Source organism: Passer domesticus, chromosome 10 (assembly GCF_036417665.1).
Source record: "Passer domesticus isolate bPasDom1 chromosome 10, bPasDom1.hap1, whole genome shotgun sequence".
NCBI lineage: Eukaryota > Metazoa > Chordata > Aves > Passeriformes > Passeridae > Passer > Passer domesticus.
The window spans coordinates 23,295,881-23,307,775 of NC_087483.1; the positions used below are offsets into that span (position 1 = coordinate 23,295,881).

Genomic DNA, 11,895 nt, shown 5'->3' on the forward strand with positions numbered 1-11,895 from the left:
TCAAAAGATCTGTCATGTACCAAAGAGGCATTTAATATCTCAGGCCTCAGGACTAGCTGAAGTCTAACTCCTCCTGATGAGAGGACTTTATAGAGGTGTGTGGTAAGTCAGCCACATATTAAAGTACAAGGTCTGCACTTTGGTTCTTAGCTATTGAGTAGTAAATAAAAATTAGTGTGTAATGGCACAATACCTTCCTTGGGCATGCTTCCAATTCCTGCTACAAAGAGCCTGGAAAACAGCTAAGAGCAGCTCAGGTGAAGAGAGTGAGAGAGTACTCCAGCAGAGTGACCCAGCCATGTTCTTGCCTTTGATCACTCTCACTCTATTGTCCTGGAAATGTGATTGCCTTTTATCTTCTTCTATTTAATCTGCACTAATGTGTCTGAAGCAAAATCATAGTCTACACGTGGATTCTAGATCACCTTGACACCACACTAACATTGATTTCTAAAAGCAGATCTTGGTAATAAAAGCAGGCAGAAACAAACAGACACAGGAGACATTTTTCAAGCAACTAACAAATTCTGTAACTCAGATTCAGTGCAGAGATTTACCAGAAGGCTGAAGGCCCCCTAGTCTCCATCCCTCATCTCCTGCTTGTCCTATATCCAAGCAGTAGTATTACTCATGTTATTAACACTGGACTTAATTTACTTCCTGAAAAGAGAGAGCAGTGTACAGCAGCACAACAGAGGAGCAGGAGGAAGGAACAGCGCAGGGGCTAAAAAGAAACACTGAAATATTTTACGCGGTTGTAACACAGAAACCGCAACTCTTCTTTCAGAGCACCTGTACTTCAGGCAGCACGCTTTAGTTTCACCATGTGACTCCCACAGGGAAGAGAAGGGGTGATGAGGACGTACAGCAGTGCAAATAAATAAGCCCATGTCATTTGTATCAATCTGGAGGGAGGCAAAGCTACAGTTTGACTCAGACATGCAAAGTTTTACATTGTTGAGATTTTTCTTGGGCTTGTGGAGCATTGTCAAAAATAACCTATCCAGCCTTGCTCCAGAGCTCAAGAACTCTGCAGACAGCTTTTGTATTCTGGCAACGGCAAAACTATCCAATAGGCTGAGCTGCACAGGAAGATAAAGATACTATGGATAAAAAAACCACTGTTTCGTAAATCTTGACCTCCCAGTCCAAGTGCATAACAACACATGCAAGCTTATATCTACACGCAGTTACAAAAAATGCTCAGTTAAAATATTTCACTACATACACTTCTCAGATAAAATATTTCATTACATATACTTCTCTCCCTGCAAAAAGAGCATGTGGCAGACATGAACTGGACCACTTAATTAACTACTGCAGGATGATCAGACACAGTAATGATGAACACACAGTAGGAGTCTAAACAACAGAAGAGACAACTTCAGCAAGTTGGTATATTTCATAGTACTGAGAACAGCATTCTTTTACACAAATAGCAGTGTTCAAGGTTTTAAACAACTGATGGCCACTTTACTAGTATTAGGAAACATGGCATTTTCATAAAAGTCAAAATTCATATTTTCCACATTTATTCCCACTCAGAGTTGCAGTCTGAAAATATCAGTCTTTCAAGCAGCACAATCATGAAACACTTTTTGGGTTGGAAGGGAACTTGAAAATCATTGAGTTCCAGCCCTACTTGCCATGTACAGGGACACCTACTAGACCAGGTTGCTTAAAGCCCCATTGAACCTAGCCTTGAACACTTCCAGGGATGAGTCAGCCACAACTTCTCTGGGCAAACAGTTCCAGTGCCTCACCACCCTCACGGTAAAGAATTTATTCCTAATACCTACCCCTAAACCTACCCTCTTTCAATATGAAGCCATTTCCCCTTGTCCTGTCACTACATGCTCTTCTAAAAAGTCCCTTCTCAGCTTTCTTGTAGGCCCCTTTGGGTACTGAAAGGAGCTCCAAGTGTCCCGAGAACCTTCTCTTCCCCAGGCTGAACAATCCAAGTCTTCATAGCAGAGATGCTCCAGTCCTCTGATCATCCTCATAGCCTTCCTCCGGATTTGCCCCAGCAGGTCCATGTCCTTCATATGCTGGGGCCCTCAGAGCTGCCCACACTATTCCAGGTGGAGTCTCACAAGGGCAGAACAGAGTGAGAGAATCACCTCCCTTGATCTGTTGCTCACCCAGCCCAGGACATGGCTGGCTTTTGGAGCTACAAGCACACATTGCCAGCTTGTGTTGAGCTTCTTGTCAACTGACACACCCAAGTACTTCTACCTAAGGCTATTCTTACTCCATTCTTCACCCAGCCTGTGTTTGTGCTTGGGATTGCTCCAACTCAGGTGCAGGACTTTGCACTTGGCCTTGCTGAATTTCATAAGGTTCACATAGTCCCACCTCTCAAGCCTGTCAAAGTCTCTCTGAGTGGTAGCCCTTCTATCCATCATGTCCAGCACCACACAGCTTGGTGTCATCAGCAAACCTTCTGAGAGTACACTCAAACCCACTGTCCATGTCACCAGTGGGTTGACAATTGCAATACCAACCCTTAATGAACACCAGTCGTCACTGACTCCACTTGGACATCGGACTGTTGACCACAATTCATTGAGCACAATCATCCAGCCAATTTCTCATCCACGGAGTGATGCCTCTGCAGTTCAGATTCAAGGATTTCTTGCAGGACAGTGTCAAATATTTTGCACAAATTCAGATTAATGATATCAGTCTCATCTCTCTTATCCAAGGACGCTGTTACCCCACTGTAAAAGGCTACCAAATTTGGCAGGCATGACTTGCCCTTAGTGAAGGCATGTCAACTGTCACCAATCACCCTCTTATTTTCCATGTGGCTTAGCACAGTTTTCATGAGCATCTGCTCCATGATCTTACGGGGCAACGAGGAAAGGCTATCTATCCTGTAGTACCCATTGTCTTCTTTTTTTTTCCCGCTTTTCAAAAATGAAGGTTATGTATCCCTATTTCCATTACATTTTTTAAAATATGTAGCAAAAGCAGAAGACGACAGGACTGAAATTTTATTTCCTGCACATTTACTGTATTACATTCATGATATAGAAATGCCTTAGCATTCAATAGCGGTACTTAGTGTCAAAAAAAGGATTATAAAGACATGTCTGAGCATGTATCATACCCTTGTTCCTTCTAACAAGTCACAGCATCTTTATGACCCCCTTTCAGAAGGGCATCCTCAATCTTCTTTGGTAATTCCCTACCCTACATTCAAAGCATCTATTTCCCCTGAGGACAGCCTCATGCTGAGTTTGGAGAACATAATGAAATCATTACAGTCAGTGCAGTACCTACACTTGTGTCAGAAATTCACTTCCTTTTAAATGCATACAATGTCAGTTAAAACTCCTGTACCTGAAAGGTGTAGGAGAAATATATACTGATGCTCAAGAACAAAGCACTTCATTAGCTCTCCGAGCACAGTGCAATGCAGCTTGTCATTATCCAATGCACTCCTTGCAAGCCACTGGGCGGGGGATATGACAATCCCTGAGGCTGCATTGCAGAGAAATATTATCAACATTCAAGTAGTGCCAGAAACAGAATATTGCCCAAAACTATTTGTCATTGGCATCTCCTTTAGTATGAAAGATGGAGGGCAAACAACAAAAACAAACAGCAAACCGCAGCAACACAAACAAAAAAACCAACCCACTGGTGAAGTGTAGGAATATTGCCTTCAAGTTAATTTAATTTATTGATAAAAGCCACTTATAAGATACCCCTCTGTCTCATCTAGGGCCACAACCCAATAGGGGATATATCCTAGGATGAGTCATGCATCAACATGTTGCAATGGGAATTTCTTGGTGTTAATGGGGAGTTCAAAAAAACATAAAATTAAAAGGTAAGTTATTATAGGTAAGTTATTAATTCAGTTTCCAAAACATTTTCATATTAATTTTTTCAACTGTAGCTGTTCTAAAAATGGTTACATTTTACCTACTGCACAAGAGAGATTTCTGAAACAAGACCCACAGATTTTTACTATAGATAATGGTGCTATATGATGATATAAAGTGATAATGATAACTACAGGACCAAACAGGACAATCCCTCATGCTGCAGTGTAACAAGAGTTCTTGCAAACGAGGTCAGAGTGGATTCAGGAAATAGATATTCAGAGACTGAAGTTATTAACTTGACTCCAGATGTGTTGACTGTGTTTTGCAGACTGATTCCTCCTCTAGACCTATCTGCTGCTATGAACTCAAACACACACCCTCTGCAGGAGTCCTTCTAAATGTACCATTTCACTCTTCTAAAATCTGGAAACCTACAGAGCTGTTTTGCTATTTTGCCCCAGAGTTGGCAGTTGGAAGAATCTACCAGCACTGCAACAAAATGTTAAGTCAAGAACTTTTGTCACAGGAATTGAGGACTTCCTGAGTAACCTTGAATAATCTACATTCTCCTGTCCCTCAGCTGTCATGCAGGATAGCACATTGTCCACTTACAAGGTTGCTGAGAGGCACTAGTGCTCCCAATACCAAGATACTGACAGCCTCACATGGCCAAGCATAAATATCATGGGAGCACCACAGAAAAGCCTAGTACTATGTGCACAATACAGTTCTTAAGTGCTGTAATAGGTTTACCCCAGCTGAATACCAGGCACCCACCAATGCCATTCTGTCACTCCCCTCTGCAACGGATAGGGGAGAGAAAATATAATGAAAGGGTTGAGATGAGGTCTGGAGAGAGCTCACCCACCAAATGTCATCATGGAAAAAAACAGACTCGAACTGGGGAATTTATTACTAACAAAATCAGAGCAAGGTAGTGAGTAGTAAAACAAACTTTAAAATCACTGTCCCTCATCCCTCTCTCCTTCCCAAGCTCTACCTCCTCCCTTCCAGCAGCACAGGTAGGCAGGAAATGTGCATTACGATCAGTTCATCACATATTGTTTCTACCACTGCTCAGGGAGAGGAGTCCCTCCCCTGCTCCAGCATGGGGTCCCTATCATGGGAGACAGTTCCCTATGAACTTCTCTGATGTGAGTCCATCCCACAGGCAACAGTCCTCCAAAAACTGCTGCAATGTAGGTCCCTATTCCATGGGGTGCAGGCCTTCAAGAACAGCCTGCTCCAGCGTTGGTCCTCCAAAAGGTCACAAATCCTACCAAGAAACCAGGTCCAGTGTGGGCTCCTCTCTCCATGGGTCTGCAGGTCCTTGTGAGAAGGCTGCTCCAGCATGAGGTTTCCCACAGGTTCACAGCCCTCTCTCGGGCACCCACCTGCTCTGGCATGGGGCTCTTCTATGGGCTGCAGGTGGATCTCTGCATCTCCATGGGCTCTGCAGGTGGAACTCTGTGCATCTCCATGGGCTGCAGGGGCACAGCTGCTTCACCGTAGTGTGCATCACTGGCTGCAGGGGAATCTCATCTCTGGCACCTGGAGCACCTCCTGCCCCTCCTTTTCCACTGACCCTGGTGTCTGCAGAGCTGTTCCTCTCACATATTCTCACTCTGCTCTTCTCTGACCTCAATTACATCTGTGCAATAACTTTTTTTTCCTTCTTAAAAATGTTATTACAGAGCCATTACTATCACTCCAGACTGCCGTGGCTGTGGCCAGTGGCAGGTCCATCCTGGAGCCAGCAGGCATTGGCTCTGTCAGACATGGAGGAAGCTTCTAGCAGCTGCTTATAGAAGTCACCCCAGCTATCAAAACCTGGCCACACAAACCAAATACAAATGTAAACTACCATTCTTTCAAATACTGCTATTTATCAATCCAGTCTCATTCTTGTCTATTTATTCTGTCACTTTCTGCTGTGCTCCAGAGGCTTCTGTATATAATCAAGTCATACACATGTTTTACTTTGGCTTAAATTTTGTTTAATAATAATTTCCTGAGTAGCTTTAAACAAAACTAATTACACACACACAGACAGGTATAGAGAAAGAAACAACCGCTAACTCTTTTTTTTTTATTTTTAAGGACTCTTCAGTTACTAAACATAAGTGAAATTTCAAAATAATCCCAAGCATTACAAGGTACAGAAACTGTGCCTCTCTAGCACAGAAAACACCCACCTTTGACATAGATCTTCTATCAACAGAAGAGTATTTTTCCTTCATGCAATGTATTTGTGAAATCCTCAGGCATCTTAAAGTTCTGGAAGCTGAGGGAAAAGAACAAGCTAAAGTGAAAGAAGTGACCCACATGTCCATAACGTGTTTCATGACAAGTCAACAGATACAAATAACAACCATGTCCTGCTTTCTGAGAGCCTTGCCCACACATTGAGCCCCCAAGCTGGCAAGGAGGGCCGGCAACCCAGCATGGCAAGTACACAAGGCTGAGGGTGACCTGCCTTAGGGCTGGATGTTACTGGCATTACAGACTGACAGACAAGCTTGTCAGGAGGCAATTCATTCTCCTAAGCTTGAACCATTCCCAACACTAAAGGATAAGGATGGTTACAGGACAATTTTTTCAAACAGCCATAAAAGTTCTTCCCTCTCTCTGCTTTTTAGGTCTAGCAGGTCAGTCTCTCTCTTGAGCATTGTAAATCACTTGCTCATTGCTGGTTGAAGTTAATACCATTTCCATAGTTATCTGTGACCTCAAGATTTCTGCCCTTGCTCTTTCATGACACTAGGGGCACAGGAAGAGGATTTCCTAACATTGAGCCAGAAAAACAGAAACTGAAGCCAAACAGAAAATCAAACTGTGATCTCCCTTCCCCTGCCCATATTTTGTCTTTTCATTCTTTAATTAGTAAGGAAAGCCAAAATAGACCTTTTCCTTCTTTTAGTTGGCTTATGTGTTTGTTTCTGACAGAAGAAATTTGTTCTTCCTGCAGAAGAACCAGCTCCACTCTTCTATAAATAAAATCCACTTGTGTAAATGGAAGCTTGTTGGAGAAGTTTCAGCACAACTAATTTTAAAAATGAAAGGCTAGGAGAGCCAGAAGCAAAATTTGATTTGGTCTCACAAAAGTATTGAGAGCAAAGACATTTATTTGGTTATGTTTTCAAAAACATTTATGAAATGTGAAGCTACTATTTCTTGTACATGAAGCACATTAGTTGACCAGCATAGGGTTAAACCTATCAGAAATCTAGCAAAGCAGAGTAAAGATAAATTTCCTGAAGTGCACAGTAGGACCCTGTTAACCAAACATTGTTCTTTCTTAAATAAATGCTCACATACAAAAATGTATCACCTATTGCTGTGCTATGTAAGCAGGTTTCAACACTGAACAGCCCGGTGATTTACAGATGCCTTGGTCAGAGAAGAGAAAGAGCACAGACGGCTCTTGTCAGCACTATAGAAAAGTTTGGCAGAAGACCTGAGAAGACAGAGAAACTACTAAGGATGAACTAAACATACTGACAGCCCTTTTATACCATTTCTAAATAGGATAATTCACAATGCAGTTTACAAGTCCATACAAGTTCTTGAATTTCACAGGGATGTTTAGTATCTTACCATTTAAACTGTGTAGTCCTGATTTTAAAATTGGAATTTGCATTTCACAGGGGGAAAAAAAAAGAGAATTATTAATCTCCAATAGCAATTGTGCATACAAAAATGTATATAAATATGTCTGTCTCCTTCTGCTTTGTATGAAGGACTTGATGTGCTAAATGCAACTACCCCACACTCTGCTAAAAAACAGTGCAAACTAGACAATGGTAATCATACATTAAGGAAAGTGGGGAAAAAAATCAGTGTCAGAACACACAAAATAGGTATTCACAATGAAACAAAAAGAAAATGAATGTCCCTCAGTCTGTGGACTGATTATAGGTTTGCCATGATTGTTTTTTTCCCCTGAGAGATTATGTCTCTCAGGAGGTGACATCCACTTAAGGGAAAATGAACCACTATTTTTATAAATGTCCATCACTGAAACTCTCTAAACAATTGTAAATATTGACCAGCGTGCAGCAGATTAATTTTGGCCTCACTGGCGCTGGCATATATCATGGATAGCTATTGCAGAATAGAATAGAATAGAACAGATCTCTTACGTTCATATTTATCACATCACTGTTGAATGTGAAATCTCCATCAACAACAAAAGAAGTATTTAATAGTAACTTTGTTTCCCTAACAGAGACATATGCCTTCCTAATAATATAAAAAGACAAGCAAGATGTTTTTCTAACAAAACTAATATATTTTTTGTTCTTATACTAGGCACTACCTATGTAAATAGTATAATCCCATGGTAACAAAATATTCCTCTCCACAAGGAATATCTCCAGTAGATTCCAAAACACAAAGCTTTGTTCTACTATAACCATTTAGATATGGCCTATAATGCACAGAAGCATTTTCCTCAGTTGCAAGAGCTACTTCAGTGTGGGGTTTGTTTTTATTAATACAACAAGTCTTTATATTCAACTGCAAAGCAACTATAATATTTTCAAATTTAACTTAAGAAACTGTCTGATGTCAATTCTTGAAGCAGGGCAAGACAGCATTGAGTTAGGAGCATCCTGCTGCTGCTTCTGAGGTAAAGACCACAAACTCTGCAATCTCCTCACCTTCACAGCTCTCCTTTTGAAACTGCAACTTTACAAGCTTGGAACAAACAAATATTTGTAAGAATCACTGCAAGACATGCATTGTCATAAGACAGGCAGGACAGCAGTATTTGGAACAGAACCCAGCAGAATAACTAATAGCCAATTCTCAGAAACATCAAGTAGGTACTCTTTCTTTTCCATCCAGTTTTGGATGCTCTATACCTGAAAACCAAACCACAAGAGGAATTCAAAAAACAAAAGGAGGCAATGACTCTCTCTTGCTCCCTCTTAGCCACACCCTTTTTGAGTCTCGTAGTTCTAGCGTTATACTCTTAATTGGCATGATATTCAAATTCCCACCTGAGATCTAAAGGAAATGAAAAAGTGTGTATGTGTGTGTGTGTGTGTGTGTGTGTGTGTGTGTGTGTGTGTTTACTAGTGTAAAACAGGAAGATATAGCAGCAGGGAGCTGATAATCAAAACTTTTTTCTTCCATAACGCATTTTAGTTTGTTCAAAATTAAATACCTTATTTTGAACACATTTCAGATATATAAATCCCTGCTTTATTCATTACTTTGCTGCACCCTTTTAAGTGCTCCAGCAGGGAGGAGGAAAGTTGTTGTGAAGCAGGATCATTAGGGACTTACCCTATAATTGTTAGGAGCACAGAGCACAAAGGCAATACTAAGACAAGCTGCCTGAAGCTTTCTTGGCTGCAGGAAATGGCGTTACCAAGGTAATCACTTTCAAACTGTCCAGCAAGACTGCTGAGGAACTTTGTACTGAGAGGGATGTGTTGGCCAAAGCGTACTTCCTGTAAAAGAGAACACAGGCATTCACTGATAATTTGTAGGATTTCCATGTTTTGTCTTACATATGTGTTTCTAGCTTGCTGGAAGTTGAAAAGCTGAGCTCATTGTGAACGTTTAAGATCTTCCCTATCACATCCTGAATCCTGCATTTGATTTGAAAATCAGATGGGGGTAAAGGAAAGCAATTTGACAATCACTGAGATGCTAATCAAATTAGATACAGAGAGGTTGGGTATGGCTTATATACACATTTCAGGGATTAAAGTGCAAGGATCCACACTTCTCCCACATTGCAGATAAATATATTTGCAGACTTTTGCTTTCCTTCACAGGCCCCTTGTAGCACCTCATTTGGTGTGGCTGCTGTGTTTGCTGCAGGAATGCAGCCCTTCACTCAGCTGTGATGTGACATAAATTTGAGCCTGACAGCTACTGCACTTGAGATCCGGACAGAGGCTGTGCTTTTGCTTCTGGAGGTCCACAGTGAAGCATCTGTTCTTCACCAAGATAGCAGCTGTTACACTAATCTGAGGCCTCTGTGCTAATTATGGCAGGAACCAGTCACAGTAGAGCTAACTCCTATCCCACACTATCTAGGTGTTAGATTATCCTGCTACAGAAAGTGGACAAAACCACACAGAGATGGAAGGAGGTGACATGAAAGGAAGGGTGACAGCAACAATAAAAGGACAGATGTAGATTTCCAATCAGTGGCAGAAGAAAAGAGACCCAGTGTAGCAGCAGTGGCCCTGTGCTTTTCACATGGTGGCATGGCACAACCCCTGTCTGCTGGCGGACAGGCAACTGAACATAGGAAGGGGGACACCAGAACCTAGAAATTACTCAGCTGCTCCAGCATCCTGATATGCACCTTCCTTGGAAGGAGCAGGAAGGGTTTTCAGCATACAGCGTTAAAGTGTCTCCTCTCTTTGCTGTGTTTTCCACTTTTGCATAACTATCACACTCATCCCAAGGTATAAAAACAAATAAAAAACCAGAAAGAAAAGATGCAGTCTCATTTTAGACAATATTTAGATTTGTCCATTTTATATGAGTCAAGCCGTGCCACAAAATTGTCTAGCCACTTAAAAGTTTTTAAGTTCATTAACAAAAGTTTCAGAGATCCAGTCTGTACCGGGCCTGTGGATAGTTTTACATAAAGGTGGAAGGACATTTCTCTATCCTAATTCCCTGTATTCAAAGCTGGAAGTAACTCCCTATGCATACATTTTTAAATGTATTTCTATGCTCAGGCTGCACAGCACGTTGGTCAGAGTATGTATTTTCTCTTGCTTATGTATCCTAGCCTCAAGTAATCAATCAAACATTTACCTCAGCACTAGAAAGTACCTAGTAAATAGTTCCTCAGAATTTTTTCATCACAACCAAATGTGAACGCACCATGAAAGGAAGGAAGAATATTTTTGAGCAAAAAAGCCTTTGTTAAAGACATAAAAGCTGCCACAACCTCTCTCTTCACAAATTTATACAGCTGTCAATTTAACATCTCCAATAATCTTAGCTGCCACTATATCAGGAGATACTACGGTATTTCCAGCATTTGTTCCCTATCAGTTATTTGGAAGTTTATATTTTAAAAAATTTAGAAATCATTAAAATGTAATCAAGCAGTAAAGACTTTAAAAATCCACTTGAATATCTTCACTTCCCACCTCCAAAATTCTTTGTGGTTTTGCGGGTGTTGAGGGTGATGGGCTTTTTGTAGGAATGAGTATTGAGCACAGGGTTTTTTTTTCCCATAATAAAGGGTCTAACTCTTTCTTCAAGCACAGCAGAGACAAGACAGCCTGTAAACTGCAAGCAGTCTTCATTCCTTATTGACATCATTCTTGAAAAACTGTAACCTTTAACCTTGCAACATTATTTCTCAGGGGGCTGATTAAATGAGAAGTCTGTTTTGGTCAATGGCAATTATAGCTGCAGACCTCATGGTAACCTTTAGTGTGTATATTCTGCCTTGCAAACAATGCCAATTAAATGTTTGACCGTCGTTCCTTAGGTTCATCTAAAATTACATTATCTTAGAAGATAAAATACTGTCGATGTAATTTATAAGGTCTCTTCAAACTGCTATGCCAACAAAGATTTATTTCTTCCAGGTCAAAAAGGGTTAAAATAAGCAAAACATTCTAAAACTTAGATTTAGGTATTTGTAAAGGTATTTGTAAAATACCTTTAAAATAGAAGAAACGCAGGTTTATGCCATAGGGTGATTTGAGGTTTTTTCCTTCCTTACATAGCAGGATTGTTTGAGTATCAGGGGATTTTCTGTTTTTGTGGGGGCTTGGTGTTTGTTTTTAGCTTCCTGCTAATTATATCTTCTTCTGTGAATCTCCTCTGTACTTCTCTCTTCCCCTGTTGCTCATGTTAAGCTAAATCTCTCTGAGGTTCAGAAAAGAACTTATCTTTGAAATACACAGGATAAACAGTGTCTCAGGACATTTAATGTGCCTCTATCTTGTCATTGTTGTTGTTAAATATATTAACAACATTTCAGCAAAAACTTATTTGCATATTTGTGTCAGAGACAAATTGAAGAACTGGTTTATACAAAGACATTGCTAAAAAGTGAGCCAAAGGT

The 11,895-nt window shown here is 40.7% G+C and overlaps 1 protein-coding gene across 3 annotated transcripts in view; it reads right to left on the reverse strand.

Annotated features, from left to right (window-relative positions):
* The window catches only part of ITGA6 (integrin subunit alpha 6), a 93,206-nt gene extending 83,911 nt beyond the window's left edge, over positions 1-9,295 (reverse strand). For 2 of the 3 annotated variants that reach the window (XM_064434428.1, XM_064434427.1), the window contains exon 1: positions 6,032-6,120. Coding sequence is in view for 1 of the 3 variants with exons in the window: in XM_064434425.1 (XP_064290495.1) it covers positions 6,032-6,076 (45 nt within the window). In the remaining 2 variants the exon portion in view is untranslated. Of the gene's footprint in view, positions 1-6,031; positions 6,121-9,128 lie in introns of those variants that run through there. The other variant, XM_064434425.1, reaches the window with a different exon arrangement.
* Between the last annotated feature and the right edge of the window lie 2,600 nt (positions 9,296-11,895).